Below are 25,560 nucleotides of genomic sequence, written 5' to 3' on the forward strand. Positions count from 1 at the left end.
ATAAGCAACTTATACAATTCAACAGCAAAAAAACCAATCAATCAATGGAAAAATGGGCAAAAGACCTGAATAGACTGTTCTCCAAAGATATACAGATGGCCAACAAACACATGAAAAAATGCTCAACATCGCTGATTATAAGAGAAATGCAAATCAAAACTACCATGAGATACCACCTCACACCAGTCAGAATGGCCATCATTAATAAATCCACAAATAACAAGTGCTGGAGGGGGTGTGGAGAAAAGGGAACCCTCCTGCACTGCTGGTTGGAATGTCAACTGGTACAGCCACTATGGAGAACAGTTTGGAGATACCTTAGAAATCTATACATAGAACTTCCATATGACCCCACAATCCCTCTCTTGGACATCTATCCGGACAAAACTCTACTTAAAAGAGGCACATGCACCTGCATGTTCATTGCAGCCTATTCACAATAGCCAGGACATGGAAACAATCCAAATGTCCATCACAGATGATTGGATTTGGAAGATGTGGTATATAGACACAATGGAATACTACTCAGCCATAAAAAAGAATGACATCATGCCATTTGCAGCAACATGGATGGAACTAGAGAATCTCATCCTGAGCGAAATGAGCCAGAAGGACAAAGACAAATACCATATGATATCACTTATAACTGGAATCTAATATCCAGCACAAATGAACATCTCCTCAGAAAAGAAAATCATGGACTTGGAGAAGAGACTTGTGGCTGCCTGATGGGAGGGGGAGGGAGTGGGAGGGATCGGAAACTTGGGCTTATCAGACACAGCTTAGAATAAATTTACAAGGAGATCCTGCTGAATAGCATTGAGAACTTTGTCTAGATACTCATGTTGCAACAGAACAAAGGGTGGGGGAAAAAATGTAATTGTAATGTATACATGTAAGGATAACCTGATCCCCTTGCTGTACAGTGGGAAAATAAAAAAATAAAAAAAAAGTAAAAAAAAAAGACTATCAGAACTTTGACAACATTCCCAGTCATAAACTCCTCTGAAGTATAATATATACTAAAATCCTTAGTCTTAATAAAGATTTTAACCTAGGCCATTTTCCACCTATTTAAAGATACTTCCTAAAACTTAACCAAATTATATTTTGTATTTATAGTTAACAAAGTCCATATTATGCCATCATCTTCCAATAAAATATTTCAGCAGAAATGAATTCTTGTGAAGAAACAGGAAGCACATGTAAGACTACTAGTTAACCTCACTCATCAGTTAAAAATCTCCAAAGCGAAATGACTTCACATGAATGAGTTATATTATTTATATAAACATAGGAGATATCTGCACATGTCAGAAATAATACATACTTTAAAACTGTCAAGCCACTACCCTTGTAAAATGTATGCCTTCTATCATCTTTCTTTTACATGTTCTGATTTTGACCAAAGCCTTCATTTTGCAGAAACATAGGAGAGACTACCTATCTTATTAAAACTAAGATTCTTTTTAGCTTAGATGTATTCCTGATCATGTCTACTATTTCAGGTAAGCTTTCGTTTTGCCCTTATTTCATTACTTTTTTATAGAGAAGTAAGCAGCCCAATTCCCAAAGTACTGCTTAACTCAAAGTCATTAATTCAACGTCATTAAGGCAGCTCTGGCTACCTAAGCAAAGTCTGGAATCTGCATACTAATGCAGCTTATGAATTCTGAGATACAGCTTTTTTAATAGAGGCTGTATCATACAGAAATGTATTTCTTTACTTTAAATCTCTAGTAACCACTCTTGCCTCCTACCTCATAAAAGCACTTATTATCTATGGATATATATTTTCATTTTAGCCGCATGAACCACTGATGAGGTTAATTAATCTGTATTAAGCTTAGTCACTTTTCCTAGTTTTAGAAGTAAAAAAAGGATTATAAAAATGGGAGGGAAGAGGAAAAAAGGTTCCTGAACCCAGGACTACACACAAAGGATTACAGAATACAATGAAACAGGATAAAGCTTTAAAATGGAAATCTGTTAAATGCCCCAAAGTCCAAATGGGAAATTATCCCCCCAAGGAAAACCACAGAATGTGCTCATTCTCCTCCAAAATTACAGGAATAAATTAATTATTAAAGAATTATTATTCTTCTGGAACTACTAGCTATTTGTAACTGAATTAGCACTAAAAATCAGAAGTATCACTCTCAGTCAACACTAAAATATCCTTAAAAAAATTAAAATACAGAATCAAACATTCTATTTCAAAGTCAAAAATCCCAGTAAATATGTTATTAGATCCAAACTAGGCACTTATGTAACTGAAGAAAATCACACATTAGTAAAACAAATATTGAATATTCTGATTCTATTAAAAATGAACACCCAAGTTGTAAAAACAAAAGTAATGTTAAAATGCTTTTCTATTAGGCTTTTCCGTCTAATAGGCTGTAACATCACCAAACTTTAGAAAAAGGAAATCGTTTTTTAGAGGAAACATTCTACAAGGATGAGAAAAACAGAAAAACAACATTCACTCTCACAAAAAAGCCTGGAGTTCCCATCATGGCTCAGGGGTAATTAATGAGCAAAACTAGTATTCATAAGGACTTGGGTTCGATCCCTGGCCTTGTTCAGTGGTTAAGGAGCTGGCATTGCCGTGAACTGTGGTGTAGGTCACAGATGCGGCTTGGATCTGGCATTGCTATGGCTGTGGTGTAGGCCAACAGCTACAGCTCCAATTCCACCCTAGCCTGGGAACTTCCAAAGCCTTGGTTTGGCCCTAAGGAAAAAGGAAAAAAAAAAAAACTTTAGCCCAGTATCATAAAATTCACTGTGGAGTAAAGAGGGAAAGGAAAATAAAATGAAGGCTGTAAATGGAAAAAAAAAAAAAAAAAAGCTAAATATTCCTCTCATGCCATCATATACATGTAGATTTAGGATATGAACTATCACAGATCATTAGATTTTGTGTTTTGATATAAATACCATGTTTACTTTTGGCTACTTTTTAAGCCAATATTCTAATTACAAGCATTTTTTTTTACAATCATATTTATACATAAAAACATATTTCCTTATAGGATAGTAATACTAAATTTATCTTAATGCATATTGAGAGCAGGTCAAATTCTATCACAAAAATATCATAAAATTTGGGTATAAATTCTAAAATCTTGTATTTTGAATAATAATATGAAAATAATCCTTCTCTTAATAGATGTGGTTTTTAAAAACCCAAATGAGTGTTAACATCTGAAAATTTTTTGAATTTTCTTTGATTTTTTTTTTCTTTTTTTGCTTTTTAGGGCCACACCCACAGCATATGGAGATTCCCAGGTTAGGGGTCTAATCGAAGTTATAGTTGCCGGTTTGCTTCACAGCCACAACACCGCAAGATCTGAGCTGCATCTGTGACCTACACCACAAGCTCACAGCAACACTAGATAGTTAGCCCACTGAGCGAGGCCAGGGATCCAATCCGTATCCTCATGGATACTAGTAGGATTCGTTTCCGCCACACCACAATGGGAACTCCATCCCAAAATTTTCTTAATAAAATAATTTAAAAACTCATACTTGGTGTTTTTTGTCATATATTTAAAATTCAACTATTTATATAAGATTTTCACTCTTATTGGACAATAAGTATATTAAAATGTATCTGTTAGGTCTAAAAGTTATAAACAATCTGGTGTATCAGATTGAGGCAATATACACACACAGGTTATAATTTCCCTAATTAAGACTGCAACCCTTACCTACCCAATTAATTTTTGGAAAAGACCAAAAAGAGGATATAATTATTAGCAGAACTTGAAAATTTGAATTTCTTCCTTAAGAACTTGAATTTCATTTAAAGACATACATTGGCTGCTTTTTTTTTTTTGGCTTTTTAGGGCTACACCCATGGTAAATGAAAGTTCCCAAGCTAGGAGTCAAATCAGAGCCACATCTGCTGACCTACACCACAACCACAGCAGCACAGGATCTGAGCCACCTCTGTGAGCTACACCACAGCTCAGGGAAACGCCAGATCCTTAACCGACTGAACGAGGCCAGAGATCTAATCCACATCCTCATGGATACTAGTAGGATTCATTTCTGCTGAGCCCCACAAAGAGAACTCCCTAAAAAACATACATTGTTTTTAAAACTATTACAAACACAAAATACCCAGAATAGCCAAAGACATCCTGAAAAAGAAAAATGGAGCTGGAGGAATCAGGCTCCCTGATTTCAGACTCTACTACAAAGCAATAATCATCAAAACCATATGGTGCTGGCACAAAGATAGAAATACAGATCAGTGGAACAGGATAGAAAGCCCAGAATTAAACCCACACACCTATAGCCAACTAATCTATGACAAAGGAGGCAAGAATATACAATGGAGAAAGAACAGCTTGTTCAATAAGTGGTGCTGGGAAAACTGGACAGCCACATGGAAAAGAATGAAATTAGAACACTCCCTAACACCATACACAAAAATAAACTCCAAATGGATCAAAGACCTAGATATAACACCAGACACTATCAAACTCTTAGAGGAAAACATAGGCCAAACACTCTCCGACATAAACAACAGCAACATCTTCTCAGATCCACCTCTTAGAGTACTGACAATAAAAACAAAAACAAACAAATGGGACCCAATCAAACTTCAAAGTTTCTGCACTGCAAAGGAAACCCTAAACAAAACACAAAAAGACAACCCACATAATGGGAGAAAATCTTTGCAAGTGAGTCAACTGACAAGGGATTAATCTCCAAAATTTACAAACACCTTCTGCAGCTCCATACCAAAAAAACAAACAACCCCATCCAAAAATGGGAAGAAGATCTAAACAGACAGCTCTCCAAAGAAGACATACAGAGGCCCAAAAACACATGAAAAGATGTTCAACATCACTCATTATTAGAGAAATGCAAATCAAAACCACGATGAGGTGCCACCTTACACCAGCCAGAATGGCCATCATCCAAAAGGCTACAAACAATAAGTGCTGGAGAGGGTGTGGAGAAAAAGGAACCCTATAGTACACTGTTGGTGGGATTGTAAATTGGTGCAATCTCTGTGGACAACAGGATGGAGAGTCCTCAGAAAACTAAAAATAGAACTACCATTGGATCCAGCAATCCCACTCCTGGGCATCTATCCAGAGAAAACCATGACTCGCAGAGACACGTGTACTCCGATGTTCATTGCAGCACTATTTGCAATAGCCAAGACATGGAAACAACCTAAATGTCCATAGACAGAGGAGTGGATCAAGAAGATGTGGTACATACACACAGTGGAATATTACTCAGCCATTAAAAGGAATGAAATACCAGCATTTTTAGCAACATGGATGGACCTAGAAACTATCATGCTAAGTGAAGTCAGCCATACAATGAGACACCAACATCAAATGCTTTCACTGACATGTGGAATCTGAAAAAAGGACAGAATGAATTTCTTTGCAGAACAGATGCTGACTCACAGACATTGAAAAACTTATGGTCTCTAGAGGAGACAGTTTGGTGGTGGGGGGATGTGCTTGGGATGTGGGATGGAAATCCTGTGAAATTGGATTGTGATGATCATTGTACAACTACAAATGTGATAAATTTATTTGAGTAATAAAAAGAGAAAAAAAATAAAGTCAATATCCTTAAAAAAATAAAATAAAATATAATAAACTATTACAAACAAACCTCTAGGAACCAACCCACTGTTTTGATTGCTTCTTTGCCTGTACACACTCGTACATTTAGATAGTGCTGAAAGTGAAGATACAATTGTTTTATGCTTTTTTAAAATTTTAACATATTTGTTTCTTCATAATATTTTAGTCCTAATAATTTTCATGTAAATATAAATTTTTCAGAAAATACCTCTAAGGATTTCAGAATTTTCTTAATTCTCTCATATTTCTTACAATTAGAAATAACAATGCAAACAGTTTTTATTTTCTTTGTTCTGTATGACTTACTTGCTTGGGGTATATTCTCAGAAGTAGAAGTATTATTTCAAAAGATGTTCACTTTTTTTATTCTTAGACAATTTTTGGTAAAAGATTTCTATAAGCATGAAGTTGCTTAATCATTTCAGTTGACAGAAGTTTTCTGGAATATTTATTTTTTGATAATTAGCAAAATATGAGTAGAATAAAATTTACCTTTATTTTTAAAACTCCACAGCAATCTCAAAATCCATTTGAAAAGCAAAGTTCATTCATCTGATTATGAAGTTTTTTTATTAAATGATGGTGTAATGATTTCCTTTTAAAGGTTCCATCCTCCTCATTGAAAACTAGAAAAATAACACCCTATCTAGCCCTTCCTCTCTTCACAGACACATGTCCAGTATAAAATGTGTGGCACATTTGTACAGCAATTCCCTTAGGTCTTAAGGATTTCAAAACTTCTACAGCAGCAGTTTTACTTAAACTTAGCTGAGTGGGGAAGAGGAAGAGATTATCAAAGAAAAAAAGACAACCATCTGCTCTCCCCTTCACAAAGAGATGAGAAATGAAGAGGCAGAATTTAAAATTTTTTTAAAAAGACTAGGCTAGAATCAATTTTGAAAGCAGTGTACTGAAAGAACAGGTCAGTGGTAAAGTATATTCTGCCTTTTTGAAGGCTAGTTTAGTTTACATCTTTAGGATGCAGTTCAACCCTTTCATCCTCTAAGAGGTGAATCAAATGGCTTATTTATGTATATTCTGTCCTTTAGTCTAGTCACTTCTTTAATTACCAAAATTCACCCTATATGGGGATGGTTATTAGTTGCCTGTGAGAAATCTGCACCAAAACTAGGATTAAAGAAGAATCTCAGGAGTTCCCGTCGTGGCGCAGTGGTTAACGAATCCGACTAGGAACCATGAGGTTGCGGGTTCGATCCCTGCCCCTGCTAGTGGGTTAACGATCCGGTGTTGCCGTGAGCTGTGGTGTAGGTTGCAGACGCGGCTCGGATCCCGCGTTGCTGTGGCCCTGGCGTAGGCCGGTGGCTACAGCTCCGATTAGACCCCTAGCCTGGGAATCTCCATATGCCGCAAAAGTGGCCCAAAGAAATAGCAAAAAGACAAAAAAAAAAAAAAGAAGATTCTCAGGCACAAATTTAATATCAAGGGAGGAAGTATCCCATTTATATCTCCGGTTTCTATAAAATAAATATCATTCTATGAATATGATGAGACAAAATAGCTAGTACAACAGTACAATTATGGCCTATTCTTAGAATGTTCACACCAAGTTCATTAACTATGACACTATAAGATGCTCTCAATATATAATGCAGAAAAATAAGATATTAGCCAATTAAGCCAATTAGCCAATTAAGACACAACATGTTTAAACAGAAAACGTCTGTTTAAATAGTTAAATTTGGATCCAATGCACCCAAATTGTTTTACATAATTCTTTGCTAATTTGTTTAAATTTGTTTAATCTGTTAAATAAGTCAATTCTCTACAGAGAGAGTTTAGATGAAATTTCATCTTTATGTGGTTTGTGGGGAAAAAAAAAAACTATTAAAAGCTAATATTAAACTGTCTATGTAGTCCAGCCAGGAAAGGTTAATGGGTACTCTCAAACAGAAGATCTATTTTTATTTATTTATTTTTTGGCCCATGCCCACGGCATGCGGAAGTTCCTGGGCCAGGGATCTAATTCACACCAAAGCAGTTACTATGAGAACAGCAGATCCTTAATCCATCAAGCCACCAGGGAATTTCAAGATCTAGTTTTAGTAAGTCATAAATCGGAGTTCTCTCATGGCACAGTGGTTTAAGGATCCAGCATTGTCACTGAAGCAGCTGGGGTTGCTGCTGGAAGTGGGGTTTGATCCCTGACTCAGGAACTTCTCAATGCTGATGGCCCCCCCCAAAAAAAGTCATAAATCTTCATAATTAATTTTGAAAGCTTTGGTCCACCACAACATTCCTTAATATAAATGGTTTTCAACAAGTTTTGAATAGCTATGAACATTTTAAAAATCACACTAAGTTTCACCTGGCAAAAGGCACAGAAACCATAGAAAATATATATTGGGAAAGAAAATATTTAAGGATTCTTGCTTCTTTTTATAAATCCAGTGGCTATTTCAAGTAATTATCTCAAACCCTGAACCTATTTCTCTTCAGACTTTGTATTAGAAAATATGAGGATATGAACTTCAATAAAAGGTTCCATCCATCTTTTGTCCTAAAAGAACCATTGATATTAGAGTATGTTATTCACTACTGTGAGAATCACCAAATAGCACACTATTAAGTCAGCTTGAGTCCATCAGTGATTCTATAAAAATGACATGGCCAAGCCATTTAAGTGACAAAACTTCCATTTCTTAAAGAAGGCAGATTTTATGGAAATGAATCATGTAGTCTGTATATGTAACTAGATGCAAGTTCAGCAAATTCACAAGAACTAGACTTAAAAGCTAAGTGGTAAAATGCCTTAACATTCAAAATTTCACGTGGTTCTTTATTACTGAGACCTTATTATTATGAAAATCTATTCCTGCCTATAACTACTGGCAAGGTTTCTGGCACATGTTCAGTACAAAAACATCTATAATCATGGAACCATTTTAAGTCAATTTTTTAAACACTGAGGCCCAATAAAACTTGCCACAGATTTGAAAGGGAAATGAAGGCTCAAAAATAAGGGTGAGACATAAAAAGAAGCTTTTTTCTATGTAAATGGCCCATTAGTTCAGCTGCTTATCATATTCCTAAAAGTGGTCCTAATAGGAAGAGTCTAATGACAGATATTGATGAGACAGAGTGGCCTTGCTAGTCACAGCTGGATCAGACCAAATCAGGGCAGACTATCATCACAAGGAAAGTGGTAGCTGCATTTTATACAGACATGCATATCAACTGCTAAAAGGAAACTGTTTATAAACCAAGTTAATTTCAAACAACAGTTTAAATCAATAACACAATCAAGATTTTGATGAAATCAAGCATTTATACCATAAAACAAAGTTTTTTAAAAACTAATTCTAATCCATCATTTGTTTCTTAAAAATAAAGTTTCATTAAAAATACCATTCTTTTTTTTTTTTTAAGAATGTATACATGTATGTTTAACTGGGTCTCCTTGCTGTACTGGTAGAAAACTGACAGAACAGTATAAACCAGCTTTAATGGAAAAAATAAAAATCATTATTAAGAAAATACTATTCTTTTTTAAAATTTTTAATTTCAAATAATTATAGATTCACAGAAGGTTGCAGAGAAATGCACAGGGAGTCTCCACACACTCTTCCTCTAGTGTCCAGTGTTAACATCTTCCCCAACAGTAGCACAGTATCGAAAAACCAAGAATCTGACACTGATACAATCCAAAGAAGTTATTCAGATTTCACCAATTACACACGCACTCGTGTATGTGTGTGTGTAGATCTATGACATTTAGTCACATATGTAGACTTGTGTAACATAACGTCACTAAGATCAAGATACTCAACTGTATCCTAACGAGATTCCCTGTGAACCCCTCTACAGCCACCATTCTTTTACAAACAATTAGCAGAAAAGGAAAAGGTCATTCCCCTGTCTTATTTTAGCCGTCATATCAAAAGTAGATAATTTAATGATTTAGAAGTGAAAACTAACCCCGTATGCGCTTTCTTTTTATTTTAAGCCCTGGGTGAAACCAAGGTTAAAAAAACAAAACAAACAAAAAAAACAAGTAAAAGCTGGGAAGGTGAGAGGCAACCCCAAAAGTGGTGGTATTTGCCTAAGAACTAGAAGAGAATAAAGGGGAATACATTTTCATCAGAGGTTAGAGAATGGCTAGCATAACTGACCCAAACCAGGGAGTACAAAGTTTAAATTTCCAAACAGCTTCCTAAAATACCCATATTAGCTAAGAGAACAGAAGAGAAAGAATAAAAGTAAAGCGATAAACCTGTATCCATAGCTGTATATTTAAAACACGTATTTATTAAGTTAAATATACCATGTGATAGTAACATAGATTGCTTAAGCTTACATAATCTATTCATTCTTTATTAAAATGGTTGGTATTGCAGAACAAAAGATTTTGAAACCAGAACAAATCTGTGGCTATTTATTACTAAGAACATCTAAATGACAGCATAAATAGGACCTTTTTCAAAATGCAGTAACTAACCAGAGGTGAAAAACAAAAAGCATTAAGTTCCTTAAATAATTATTGGCAGCAGTACATTCTAAAAATGAAATGAGTCCAGTTAATTCCTACTTTAATTATCCCACATCCAATACTTACACTCAAATTTTAGAATCCAGCATCCACTGAGAATCCCAAGCATACATTTCAGGGTGCTTTGAACTGTATCACCAGGAACAACGACATGCGTTACTAGAATACAGAAAAAAACAAGAGAAACAGATATATAAACCAAAATAATTATTTAACTAATCTGCTCTTTAAAACCAGTCAGTCTACATTTTATAAACTTACACCTGAATTTTCTTCAAAGGCAACAATTTTTATATTTAGGTGTAAGACTTCTTTTACTTAGTTTCATTCTCTATTCTGGTCACCAACATGAAAATCAGATCATAAACCATAAATCTTAAAGCTATATTAACCAACATAAATTTTCCTTTTCTTTTTCAAATTATAACCAAAGAATTAAAGAGTTACAATTTATTCATCACTAACAACTCATAAAATTGCTCTTATGATATACTGTTCTGTCCTAAAATGGGTGCAAGCTTTAAACGTTACATTTTCTAACTCAATTATGTCTATAGAATAAATGTTGGAGAAGGTGTGAGAAAAGGGAACCCTCTTACCCTGATGGTATAATAGAAAACTGGTACAGCCACTATGAACAGTATGGCGGTTCCTCAAAAAAACAAAAAATAGAACTATCATATGATTCAGTAATCCCACTGCTTAGCATCTATCTGGAGAAAACCATAATTCAAAAAGATGCATGCACCCCAATGTTCACTGTAGCGCTATTTACAAAAGTCAGGACATGGAAGTAACCTAAATGTCCATCGATAGAGGAATGGATAAAAAAAAAAAAATGTGGGGAGTTCCCATCGTGGCGCAGTGGTTAACGAATCCAACTAGGAACCATGAGGTTGCGGGTTCGGTCCCTGCCCTTGCTCAGTGGGTTAACGATCTGGCGTTGCCGTGAGCTGTGGTGTAGGTTGCAGACGCGGCTCGGATCCCGCGTTGCTGTGGCTCTGGCGTAGGCCGGAGGCTACAGCTCCGATTCAACCCCTAGCCTGGGAACCTCCATATGCGTGGGAGCAGCCCAAGAAATGGCAAAAAGACAAAGAAAAAAAAAAATGTGGTATATGTATATAATATACTCAACCATAAAAAGAACAAAATAATGCCATTTACAGCAACATGGGTGGACCTAGAGATTATCATACTAAGTGAAGTTAGACAGTGAAAGACAAATACCATATGATAGCACTTACATGTGGAATCTAATAAAAGGGGTGGGGGGGAACAAATGAACTTATTTGCAGAACAGAGACTCACAGACTTTGAAAAAGAACCTATGAGTTGCCAAAAGGGACAGGTGGGGAGGGGGAGAGATGGACTAGGAATTTGGGATTGACATATGCACACTGATATATATAGAATGATTGGCCAACAGGGACCTGTCATACAGCACAGAGAAGTCTACCCAATATTTTATGATAATCTGTGTGGGCAAAGAATCTGAAAGAGAATGGATGTGTATATACATATAACTGAATCACTTTATTGTACAGCAGAATTATCACAACATTGTAAATCAACTATACTTCAATAAAACTAGAAAACTGAAAAAAAAGACTAAGTAGTTTATAACTATAAAAACATTTTAGAATTATTACCAAAGTATACAGTCATATCCCAAGGGTTAAAACATATAAATTATCAAGGGACTTCTACAACATAATTATCTATTTAAATATTTCTTCTACCATAAATAATAAATAAATAATCCTCACCTGCACTGTCAAACTCAGCACACTTTTTAGCCTTAAGCATTGCTGCAAGCTCACTGAGCATTTTCTGTTGTTCTGAAGAGAGCCCACTGCCTATAAGTACAAGAGGTCCATCCCTGCGCTGACCAGTGTTTACCTGTTAATGAAAGAGGAAATGCCACAGTGTTAAAAACATTTCAAGACTAGAGAAAGACGAAACTGACTTTCAATTGATACAAGCTTGGATTTCATTACTTAGTTTAATTTTGTTATTAATTCCCAATAATTTCCACTGACTCATCACTCAACACATTTGAATAACTGTTTTTCTATTTATTTACCCCCTCCCTCCAGCAAAACCCTACTTGGGATAGCTCTCTCTATACCCAGGGTATCTTGTTTCCTTGATTCTAAATTGGGTCTCTCTAGGGTTTTACAACTTCATTTTGTCACCTGTAAGCCTTTCTTCTTTTTCTTCTTTTTTTTTTTTTTTGCGTAACCTAAAAGACAATGATCAATTCTCTATCTCCCTCTCCCCACTAACTTATTTCAACAGAATTAAACTCAACTTTATCTGTTTAATTTAAACTGAGATTATATAAAAAATTAAAGACTACTAAGGCTTCTTTCTAGAACAACACTGATCTCAAAGACAGAAAACAAATTTTTTTTTTTTTTTTTTGGTCTTTTTGCCTTTTCTAGGGCCACTTCTGCGGCATATGGAGATTCCCAGGCTAGGGGTCCAATCGGAGCTGTAGCCACTGGCCTGTGCCAGAGCCACAGCAACGCGGGATCCGAGCCGTGTCTGCAACCTACACCACAGCTCACGGCAACGCCAGATCCTCAACCCACTGAGCAAGTCCAGGGACCAAACCTGCAACCTCATGGTTCCTAGTCGGATTCATTAACTGCTGAACCACAACAGGAACTCCAGAAAACAAAATTTTAATACTAATAGTTACTTCTCGAAACCAAGAAAATGAAAAAAGACAAGGGAATACCAAAGTTTGATTAGATCCACTGAGAGTAATAAATCAATGTTGCTTATGAAAAACAAAGTACTCTAACAGAGACTAATAATGTTTTCACTTTAATAGAAAGACTCAGAACTTACAGGAGACAAAAAAGACAAGAATAAAAAGAAGGCACCAATGGATACTGTTAAAGATTAGAAGGGAAAGATTCAAAGAAACAATGGAATAGAATTTTCAATAGCAGCCAACAGAAATTTAATAAATGAAACTGAAATGAGAGTTAGCCAAAAGCTACCTGATAAAAGAAAAGCAATGACTCAGCAGATAAGAAAGAAAAGGTAAATCAGCACTACTGTATTACAAATAAAAAGCTGAACACAATACTTTAATTTTCAAATACAAAGGGCCCCTCTACATGTATGGGTATATATGTATTCTGGACATCTGGGCTCTCAAAATTCTAAAGACTACGAGTAAAACACTGCAGGTATAATCACCAGTACAATTCAGCAACGAGATTGGAGAAAACTGATATGGAAATATCCACTTCACATATCTCAGCAGTGATAATTTATCTAGTCTAATGCCCTGCAAAATTACATGTAAATTGTTGGCTACATCTATAAACAGACACTTCATTCACTCAAAATACACTAAATAAGATTCTACTATGTATTAAGCAAGTATGTATTCGAGATTTTTTTAAAGATTTCTATTAAAAAAATTGAATGGTAATATTCAACACTTAAAAGTTCAGCTTCCTGAACTTCGCTAAGATTTAAGAGGCAAAGTTTTTACTGGGCGTGCTACACACACCCCCCACACACATACTTACATCACATTTCTGTCTACTTATCTTTCCTATTCACTAAATTATAAAATGAGGTAACCACGTCTAACCTAAACACTGTAAACATCCATAACATGAAAATAGTTCAGTCTACCTTATCAACCAATTACTATACAATGATAATATTTAAAAACAGTGTTTCAAATATACTTGTCAGTTATACAAATAAGTGCCATAAAAATATCTTTAAATGGAACACATTAATTTTCATTTTATGTAACTCCACTTGAGCTAATTTAGTTCTCTGCACAAAATAAAGAACGAAAAGATAATCAATTCTAAATAAAGTATATGAGACTATTTCCATCAACCTCAGGAAAGTACCAAAGTGGGTCAAGCATTTTCCTATCTAATTCTTAAATTTGAATAAAAAGAAAAAGAAACTGGCACTAATTTCTTAGAGTTAAGGAAAGCTATTTTAAAAATAAATAAAATAGGAGTTCCCGCGGTGGCTCAGTGGGTTAAGAACCAGACATGGTGTCCCTGAGAATGCAGGTTCCATCCATGGCCTAGCTCATAGGGTTAAGGATCCAACGCCACAAGCTATGACTTGGATCCACTGTGGCTGTGGTGTAGACCAGCAGCTGCAGCTCCAATTTGAACCCCTACCCAGGATCGTCCACACGCCGCAGGTACAACCATAAAAATAAATACATAAATACATAAATAAAAATAAAGCCAATAACTACCAAAGCCACATATCTGATTTAGGACAGGAGGCAGGAGTAGGGAGGCATTTGATTTAAAGAGGCAAAGGTCTCAGAACCAGGAGGCTAAAATGAAAGATGTTCAAAAAACATCCCAAAGGTTCAACACTTTGATTTCAAAGGAATTAGATACTGTGCACAGTGGCATTAAACAAACTCTTACTTAAGGAATCCTTAGACATGAAACTTTTTCTTTGAAAAATTAGTTATTTTGAATTTATCAAAAGTAGTGAGTTTATCAAAAACAGGGATTAAAAAACTATGGAAAGAATAAAAAGGATAAACATACTGGTCAAAAGAATCATGAGCAGCAAAGTCACAAAATGAACATGGTAACCAGCTTAAGTCTTTCAGTTGAGAAATTGCTTAGAAATTTAAAGTAGTAAACAGCCATTAAACTTTACTTGAAACCAAACCAAACCAAACCAAACAAAAAAAAAAAAAAAAAAAATCAAATCTCCTAAATGGGAAGAGACTTTCCAACCCCACCCCCTTTCGCCCTTCCCTGATTTCTGAGCTCTCTCCCCATTCACGACGGAAACTATAGATGGGGGCACACTTGCAAGGTTGACGTTTGAAGCAGGAGATAAGAGTTTTCTAAGGGTAACTTGTAGGGAGTAACTGTGACCGCCTCAAATTATAAATACCATAGATTGCCTCCTTATCTTAAAGGGCATCAACTACTACTCCACTGCCCTTACTAGACAGACAAGAAGTTGCTGAACGGTCCTAGATCTCAACTCAGCCTTTTCTGTCATTCCCCTTTCCACCTGTCTGAGTAGTTGCTAAGATATAGCAAGTCCACCATCTCTCTCTCTACAAGCCATCATTTTCTCTCCATTCCCTCTCACCCAACCACAACCTACACTTCCAGTCTTTTCCATTTCACACCTGGATTCCACCACCAGTCTTCCTCCTGGTCTATCCCCAACTCTCCCCTACAGAGTCCCATTCCACTTAGACACACGCTGAGGGTGCCCCACTAACTGGGGAAACGGAGTCTAAACTCTTCCTCAAGGAACTCAAGGTCTTTCACAATCTGATGCTAACCCAGCTCTTCACCTTCATTTCCTATTTTCCGCACCTCGTGCTCTTCTCACACTGAACTCTAGTTCTGAAAGTGTCTAAGGTCCTTTCTACCTCCTACTCTCTAAGCAGCTGGTCCTTAGATTTGGGCTGCCATTCCTTTTTGTATACCTGATTGCAGTGGGCAGTCAAAATCCATTCCTCACTAACAGAATCCTAATTTTGTTCAGGTACACACTTGCCAGGGACTGACCCTATCTTCAACCATGATGTATGTCAAAACTAACTATGTGGCCAGATATGGCCAGTAAGACATGAGGGGAGGGCCACTGGAAGGCTTCTGGGAAAGGTTTTAGTCCTTCTAACACTGGACACTGTCACATCTGGAATTGTGGCAACAATCATCCTGCAACCGCTAGATGGGTGATCAGTGAGGACAAAGCCACCAAGCCGAGGATGGCAAAGAAGAACAACAGAAAGAATTCCGATCTAGTGCAGCCACATCATTGTGAAACTAGCCGAATTAAGAGCTGTCCTCTATTGGGATTTTTATATAAGATAATATACTGTCTTAACGCATTTGAGTGAATGTATTCTGCTATTTGCGCCCAACAGCATTCTATTAGATACCTTGCTTAAAACTTTTACCTTTAAAAGCTTATTTAGACACCTTGTGCCCTTCTCTGGGAAGCTCTTCTGATCCTTCTGAAGTCATTTTCTTCCTTCTCTGTGATTCTACTGTACATTTCTGTGGCATCTATTATAAATTGATTACAGTGTGCAATAATTTTTCTTTTGCATCCATATTCCGTACTAAACTGTAGGTCCCTAAGGAACACGCAGTCTTTCCACAAGGCAGCAAGTGGCACCAACATCTGCTCTACTGCTAGAGTTGTATTAATGCTACAATTTCTCCACACTTCATATAACCGATCCAAAAGTTCTGTTGGCATTAACTCAAAAATATATGCTAAACTCCTTACCTCTCATGCTCTCCACTGCTACTATTTTAACCCAGGTCTTCTGGTATCTCTGTTCTGTCACAAACAGTCCCAAGTGATCTCCCTGCTTCCATTCTTGCTACCACCCCACATCTCTTGATTAGAAAGCAGCCAGAGTGAACTTTCTAAAGCATAAATCAAATCATTCCATTCCTTGCTTTAAATCCTTTAAATGGTTTCCCATTTCTCTTAGACATGTTCTAGTCACCAGCAGTAATGACCTTCTCTCTAACCTTCGAGCACACCAAGCGCATCCAGTGAAGGGCTTACGTACCTGCTGTTCCCTCTGCTTGCACACTTGTCCTCCTGATATTCACTTGGATGCTCCCTCACCAATACTCATGTTTCACACCTAGTATCAGTTTCTTAAAGGCTTTCCTCAATGACCCAGCTAAAATGGTGCCTTTTTTGGAGCCCACAAATTCCACTCTATTACATTCTACAGAATCTTCTTCAAAGCACTCATTTGTAAGTTTCTTAAATTACTTTATTTATATTAATTTACATATTCACTGTCTATTTCTTCCTTAGCTCTCAGTAGAATGTAAGCCTCCTGAGAACACGAGTTCTATCAGTCATATTCATTGCTATATGAACGGTGCCTATTGATTTATTCTGATTATGTCTTTTAATTCACAATAGCTAATACACAGGAAGTACTTAATAATTGGTGAGCAAAAGCAATTTGCTTAACTATAAATTTTTCCATTATGTTCATTTTATAACAGATTTCAATAAAATACATAGATCCCTAAGCTAAATCCATACTCACTGCTGAGCAATGGCTGGTTGATGATGATTCATCTTTCTCTGGCAGCAGCAATAGTGATTTCATATTTTCACTGTCTGTATAATCCACAGGCCGCAGACCAAATATGTTACTGGTAAAATAAATACAGATGGATGGAAGTAAATAAAATGTGTAATTTGATTCTTAACTAAATGAATATACTAGTGGAACAATTTTTTTCAACTTCCTTAATAATATATAATTTTTACTAAAATAAATGACTCAAGAATTCATGTAAGGCATAAGGATCAAGTTCCACAGCTGCTGAATTCAATAGAAAAAAGATATGAAATTTCAATATGACACCAAACCATTACAGAGAGTATTTTTAACTGAATGTATGTTTGTTACACATGAATTTTTTTTCACAACTCTGTTCTTCTATAGTCACATTCATATTGTTTCTGGCTGCACCTGCAGCATGCAGAAGTTCCAGGACCAGAGATTGAACTGGTGCCACAGCTGTGACCTGAGCCACAGCAGTGACAACACCAGTCCTTAACCCACTGCTACTATGGGGACACCCATATTCTTATTGTTAAATATACTTTCATAATCATGCTCACTAGGGGATGAGATGCTTTCAAATGCACATAAAAATCATTTACTGTAGCTAATATAGGGTCTATAGTCTATATAAAACAAGTACAGAAATTAGATAAATTCACAAGATGAGCTTACTGTAGCTAATATAGGGTCTATAGTCTATATAAAACAAGTACAGAAATTAGATAAATTCACAAGATGAGCATTTAGATCCACTAGAAGGAAAACTATGCCACATAACAAACAATTTAATAAAGTAGTAAACAGGGCACTTTTAAAATTAGTTTTAAGATGTGTGTACACTGTAACCTATAAACAGCCATCACAGAATAAACTGATGTGGTTTGGAGATGCTGATGCAGATTTCTTGGCAGGCCCTAATTCATGAGTCACAGAATATTACATTGCAAGAAACTTCAGAGACACAGTACAGCTCTGTTATTTCATAGATGAGAAAAAAAGAGAAAGGTTCCAATGACTTGACAAAGGCATTTTCCTTCCATTCATTTCAATAATTTTCCATATTGCCTATCATTTGCCTTTCAATAATAAGTAGATTGTTAGGGAGTTCCTATCATGGCTCAGTGGTTAACAAACCCGACTAGTATCCATGAGGATGCGGGTTCGATCCCTGGCCTTGCTTAGAGCGTTAAGGATCTGGTGTTGCCATGAGCTGTGGTGTAGGTCGCAGACGCGGCTCAGATCCCACGTTGCTATGACTGTGGTGTAGGCTGGCAGCTATACCTTCGATTTGACCCTAGCCTGGGAATCTCTATATGCCACGGGTGCAGCCTTAAAAAGACAAAAAGACCAAAAAAAAAAAAAAAAAAAAAGTAAAATTATTTTAATATATTATACCATGATAGGAAGTTTTCTAAAATGAACATTTCTTTTACAAGCTTCTACGGTTTTTAAGATTATGGTTTATCCATATACCGGCCATTAAAGTTCTTATAAAAAAGGCAATGTGTTAAATAAACAGGATATAAAATGATACATGGTTGAATATTTAAATCTGTATCAAATGTACAGCAAAAGATCTAGAAGAAACAGAGGGAAAAATAAAGGGAAGAGGAAGAGGCTAGACAACTCTGATGTTGCCTGGAGGGCACAGAGATGAGAGATGTGAGCTTCAACTGGGTTTAGAGACAAGGTCATTACTGACCTTGGAGAAAGCTGTTTTGATAGTATAGTAGGAAAAGAAAGTTAAAGGATTAAAGAAACAATGAACCACAGCGAATGTTTCTATAACGACTGCTATCCATGACTATTAGGTTCCATCACTCTTTCTTCTTGGCGAAGTGCCAGGTAAACAGTGAAATATTTGTATTCTCAGATTCCCCTTTATGCCCAGGTCCTGTAATGTGTAACCTTCTCCTGGCCACAGTTTTTCTCGAACCCAAAGTATAATCCAATCAATTGTATTTCAACTTTTTGATTTACAGTAAAATGACAAGAGTCATTGTACTGGAAGTTGGGTCTTCCCAAATTCCCATACATGTAAAGCGAACAGCTCAGTTTATTTCAAAAGGTAGCTGCTCTCTTCTGCTACATGTGATACTTCTCAGTTTCATTCTCTATTATGTCCATGTACCAAATACACAATTTTATCACATACATATATTGTATGACAATCAAAAGAGAATCAATATTCTAGATCTGAAACCAAGTGCAAAAATGAATAAACAACAAAAAAGTCACACTACCGGAGTTCCCATTGTGGCTCAGTGGTTAACGAATCCGACTAGGAACCATGAGGTTGCGGGTTTGATCCCTGGCCTTGCTCAATGGGTTAAGGATCCAGCGTTGCCGTGAGCTGTGGTACAGATCACAGACACAGTTCGGATCCTGCATTGCTGTGGCTCTGGCGTAGGCCAGTGGCTACAGCTCCAATTAGACCCCTAGCCTGGGAACCTCCATATGCTGTAGAAGCGGCCCTAGAAAAAGGCAAAAAGACAAAAAGACAAAAAGACAAAAAAAAAAAAAAAGTCACACTATATTCCACGAAAAAAAAAATCAATGCACACATAAGGACTTTTAAACAAAGACAAAAATAGATTTCTCCAAAGAAATAAAATTTAAGAGTCCAATCAAGTATAGTTTAATGCACAGTAACTCTAGCATAGTTTTTTTATACAAATAAAAGTTCACTGTGACATTAAAAAATGTTAAGTGAAAGTACTTCCCAAAGAAGCACCATCAGCTAGTTAGAACTTCAAATCAAAAAATAACCAATAAAACAATGGTTGTTGAACATGTAAGATGCTTTTACCATTCAAAGAACTGCTTCATAAAATGACTAGCAAAATCCTAATTTACACTTAGAGTCCTGACTACACAAAGCTTTACTACCTCATAAGATCTTTAAGCACGTGGTTTATCCACCTGGACTATGGACAGCTTCTGCTTAGACAAAATTCACTTAACCCTTAGTCCTCCTATATGGCTAATGAACTGGAGGATGGCACATAATAAATGCTAGAGATTCAGATACTCAGTTAACCCTTAGTCCTTCATCCTGGGAGATGGAGCCTGATAAATCCTGTCATAATGCTACTTTGTTGTGGACCATTGAAATTTGGAATTAGATACAAGTTTTTATGTGACACCTTCAAAAACCACAGCAAGAGAAGACAGGGCATATTAAGATTTCTCCGTTATTAAGTAGGTACAACAAGGTCACAACACTTTTTTTCTCATCATGATATATTTGAATGGAACAATACTTTGCTTACAGACGATGTGAAAAATTAATTTAAAATATATATACTTTGTTTTCTTTTTAAATAACAGAGAATACATGGAGGAAATATCCCAAGGGACTATCAATGTGACTATCAACTAAAGATAGGGATGTATCAATTATCCCCTCTCACTATATCAGAAAGAAATGTTTTCTGTTTGTTTGTTTTAGATTCACTGCAACAGGAGTTCCTGTTTTGACTCAGCAGGTTAAGAATCCCACCAATATCTATGAGGATGCAGGTTTGATCCCTGGCCTCATTCAGTGCACTAAGGATCCCGTACTGGGGCAAGCGGTGGCATAGGTCACAGATGCATCTTGGAACTGGCCTTGCTGGGCTGTGGCATAGACCAGCAGCTGCAGCTCCAATTCGATCCCTAGCCTGGGAACCGCCATATGCCACAGATGCAGCCACTTAAAAAAAAAAAAAAAAAAAAAAATTTACTGCAACACCATGGACTCAGGACAGACATCAATAATTTGCTACTAGAAGGTTACCCAGGAGCTTATAGGATGATTTTTTTCCTAAACGTCCTTAACTACACCATGTTCTCTATTTTCTAACATATTTTAACCTAAAATCTTAACCTTAAACTGGGCATTTTGGAGTGATACAGAGGCTTATAAAACAGTGTCCTTGACTGTAATCCTACTGAGGACAAACACTCATTCAACCAATAAAGTATAAACTAAGGCACAAGTAACAAGGTGAAACATGCGATGGATTTCAAAGGAGGTAAAAAAATACAATTAGCAAACAAAATGATCTCAAACTCAGACTGGAAACTAGAATTTAGTAGATGAGTGTCAAGGGCCTGCAAAGGGAATAAGCAATGTGATTGTTGAAATGGATGGAATCAATGGAAGAAAAGCCTTCGTCAAGGCTGAAAGCCTAGTCATTGTATGCTCCTATGTCAGAGCCAAATACAATACGGAAAATTGATGAAATAATCAGGTATGAAGCAATAGTCATTAGAGACAAAGACAGCTGTAAAAATGGATAGGTATACATGTCTACCAGTTAATCTATATGAGTCAATGAGACACCAATATAATTAAAAGTATATTCATAATATAAGAAAACATCAACACCTTCCCTGATGAATTTATACCTTCGTATGCACTATTTTTGGCAGTTCAGTTCTTTCAATGACCTATCAAAGAAAATCCTTTATAATTCAGTGAATTCGAATGATTATTTATAGATAATACACTTCCTCAATACTACATCATAAAAATTGGTAACTGAAACATTTTAAATAGTCACTGAGCAAGAAGGCATCTTTTTTATTCCAATCTTTTTCCCTGTTCCTTCACAACATAGCAAATTTTACCAGTTTTTTTTCCCTCTAACATATTCCTGCTCTATTCCTTTAGTTGTGATTTTAAATCATAATTTTGAAAATATTTCATATAAAACTTTTGACGATATGACTGAAGATTTTAACTTTACAACTTGACAGAAGACCTAAGTGCCCATAAGTTATTGCTTTTTACTATTGAAAAGCTACTAAGAAATATTGGAGGATCATTTTTACTGATACAGGTTACTAGTTTCAACATAAAAATGGCTATACACATATATAATATGGCCATACGTATATGTAATATACAAATAGCAGAACTAGTAATAGTCACTTATTTAATTATTAAATCTGTATACCCACAGAACAAGTTCATGTGTATACAGTCAGCCCTCCATTTCCATGGGTTTCACATCCACAGAATCAACAAAAATCAAATCAAAAACATTTTTTTTAAGTGTGGATTTTATTCTTTTTTTTTTTTTCAGTAAGTTCCAAAAAGCGAAACTTGAATTTGTCATGTGCTGGCCAACTATTTCTGTAGCATCACATTGTATTAGATATTGTAAGTAATCCAGAGATGAATTCATTTATATGGGAGGATGGGTGTAGGTTACATGCAAATACTCTGCCATTTTATATGAGACTTGAGCATTCAGATTTGCTATCTGTGGGGAGCCCTGGAGCCAATCCTCTGTGGATACCAAAGGACAACTGTGTACACATAGGTGGGAAGTTACAAACATCGCTTTGTAATCACTTGGCAAATAATCATTCACTCAAGTACTTCTAAGGACTCTTGTAGTCACTAAAGAGCCAATGAGATAAAAGGTCCTCGCAGAGCTCAGTGGGGCAAAAACAGCAGAAAGAAAATAAGGACTTAAAAGCCTGGTAAAGTTGCCCAGATGTGAAAGGTCAAAGAATAAAACTGATCCAGAAGTCCAATAAGAGTCTCCCAGCAGAGAGAAAAGTTTGTGTAAAGGTTAACTAGTGTGAATGAGAAACACTAAAAAAAGGAAAAAAGAGTAAGAAAGAAGAGACGAAGGAGGAGAGAGAGTTGAGGAAGAATACACAGGTAATGGGTGTTCTGGAAATGTAAGCTGTGATCAGGTGATGGAGGAACAATAGGATGGTACTGAAGAGGGGAACCTTCTCCTTAGGGCACAAGAAACCCTGACCAGGTCCCTAGATGGCTGTAAGCAGGAGGGATGGCAGCAATATAGCAGGGTGGCTGAGAGCTGGGTGACCTATAGAGTTAGACTGCCTGAAATTTAGATTCCAGCTCTGCCACTCAAGAGTTGTACAACTTTAGATTCAGATTTTACTTAACCTCCTATGCCTCTGTTTCCTTGTCTGTAAAAAGAGAGTACTACAACCTACTTTATATGATTGTTGTAAGGATGAAATGAATTAATGTATCAAAAGCATTTAGGACAGTGTCTGGCAGGAAGTAAGAGCTCAATAATTGCTTGCTCTTAATATTATTAGATTTGCACTTTGTGGCGACAGATACAAAATGAAGATAAAGGAACATAAGTTACATCTGGAGTGTTGACCTCATCTCTTCATTTTCCCCAATTTTATGATCCACTTCATGCTTGCTCTGTAATGACAATTTGGATGTACACTAAAAGAAGGATAGAAGCCTCGTTTCTTAGCAACATTAAAAAAAAAAAAAGAGCAGATTAGTTCCCACTGTGGCACAGTGGGTTAAGAATCTGACTGGAGTGGCTCAGGTCGCTGCAGAGGTGTGGGTTCAATCCCCAGTCCAGTACAATGATGGAGCCTTGCCGCAGCTGCGGTTTAGGTCACAGCTGTGGCTGGGATTCAATCTCTGGCCCAGGAACTTCCATACGCCTTAAGTGCAGCCATTCAAAAAAAAAAGGAGATTTTTGTTTTCCCATATGTTACAACATAAAGATAAAATGAATAAACTAGATGACTTTGAAAATTCTTTTCTACACTAGGATTCTTTTTGATCACTAAGGCTATTAAAAAGGAAGTACTTATTCAAGTGTGTATACCATGTCAGCTTTTTTTTTCCAGGTGTTTATCATTTCAGCTTTACCCCAAAGGCAGAGTTCAGAATACAGTCCAGTCCTTCAATGTCCTTTTCCTCTCAAGAGTGACAGAACAGACACCTGCCTACAACTGTGCCCAAGATGAGTTTCACCAACTAGTAGAAGGGGAAAAAGGAAAGATGAGCAAATGTAAACTAGCGCTTACACATACAGACCATTCGATCCCAAACACACCTGCAAAAAGCCATTTTTACTAATGAAAACGTATCATGCATGAGAGGACACCAAGATAGTCCATGATGGAATCCTTTATGAACAACTATGAAATTGCAAACTCATAGATTTTAATTGTTCAAGCCACTTGATTTGTGATGAAGCAGGAAAAAGCAGGAAATTCAAAGAGTAACATGTTTTTTTTAAAAGGTATAAAATATTGGAGTTGCCATCATGGCTCAGTGGTTAACGAATCTGACTAGGAACCATGAGGTTGCGGGTTCGATCCTTGGCCTTGTTCAGTGGGTTAGGGATCCTGCGTTGCTGTGGCTGTGGCATAGACCAGTGGCTACAGCTCCAGTTCAACCCCTAGCCGGGGAATCTCCATATGCCACGGGAGCGGCCCAAGAAATGGCAAAAAGACCAAAAAAATTAAAAGTATAAAATATAAATTATCTCTGTTATAGATTAATTTTTAAAAAACTAACCAGGGCAGTGGAACAATTAATAGGTCAAATGGTCCATATACTATTTTCTTATTAAAAATTCTACATCCTTGCAAAAAAAAACCTCTGCTAATAACAGACCAAGTACCAAATCTAAACTCCGTATTTTAATTAAAAAAAAAAAAAAAAAGCATATGATATGCTCCAAGCACTTAAAACTGTCCTGATGTGACTGGAAGATCTTTGTTTTAAATTCACACTGCAATGCACAAATGGCAGTAGTGAAGGAGAGCCAATGAGGCTTTGAACGGTTATCAACATAAGTATTTTAGGCAACAAAGAATACAGAAGATAGGAACTTTATTCTCATATCTGAAGTTAGAACTAATTTTCCTTCTTGGGTAATGACTCTTATTTCAGCCTTTACGAGATAAATTTCTCACGCAAAAATACAATTTGGAGTAAAATAATATGATATTCGAGTATAAGATGCATTTTAAAAATGTCAAAGTTTGCATAGCAAAAGCTCAAAGCACATAAGAAAGTATTCTAAGTAAAAGATGACTTTAAGAAAACACTAAGGGGAGGGTGGTCTGGTCACTGCTGTGGCACGGGTTCAAGCCCTGGCCCGGAAACTTCCTCATGCAGTGGGTGCGGCCCAAAAAACTAAAAGGACAACAACAACAACAAAAACAGTAAGGTACTAGGAATATTAAAATTAAATCCAATCAAAAGATAAAATCAGAAGTAGATATATATGGCCCCAGATAAAAGTGCAAAATAAGTAAACATTGTGTTTACAGTCCCAGGGACAATTTCAGGATAAATTTAATGGGATGACAAAAAGTCCATCTTCTCTTATTAATACATCAGTATTTTGAAGTGATAACTACCAGCAACAAAATTGAGGGACATATCCAAATATTATACAATATGAAAGTTATCAAAATAAATAATGTTATGTCAGGCTGGGGACAGGGGACTGGGAGTCAGGGTGGGAGGGGGGAATTACTTCTGCAAACTACGCCATTCTGCAAACTACGCCCCAGAGACCAGAAAAAGTGCA

General features: G+C 36.4%; 1 protein-coding gene across 1 annotated transcript in view; it reads right to left on the reverse strand.

Moving 5' to 3' along the window:
* Positions 1-25,560, reverse strand: part of BARD1 (BRCA1 associated RING domain 1) — an 86,407-nt gene that overhangs the window by 12,119 nt on the left and 48,728 nt on the right. The window contains exons 7-9 of the mRNA XM_021075146.1: positions 17,204-17,312; positions 11,898-12,030; positions 10,198-10,290 (exon numbers count right to left, since the gene is read on the reverse strand). Of these exons, the coding sequence (XP_020930805.1) occupies positions 10,198-10,290; positions 11,898-12,030; positions 17,204-17,312 (335 nt within the window). The remainder of the gene's footprint in view (positions 1-10,197; positions 10,291-11,897; positions 12,031-17,203; positions 17,313-25,560) is intronic.

This window comes from Sus scrofa, chromosome 15 (genome assembly GCF_000003025.6).
Source record: "Sus scrofa isolate TJ Tabasco breed Duroc chromosome 15, Sscrofa11.1, whole genome shotgun sequence".
Classification (NCBI taxonomy): Eukaryota; Metazoa; Chordata; class Mammalia; order Artiodactyla; family Suidae; genus Sus; species Sus scrofa.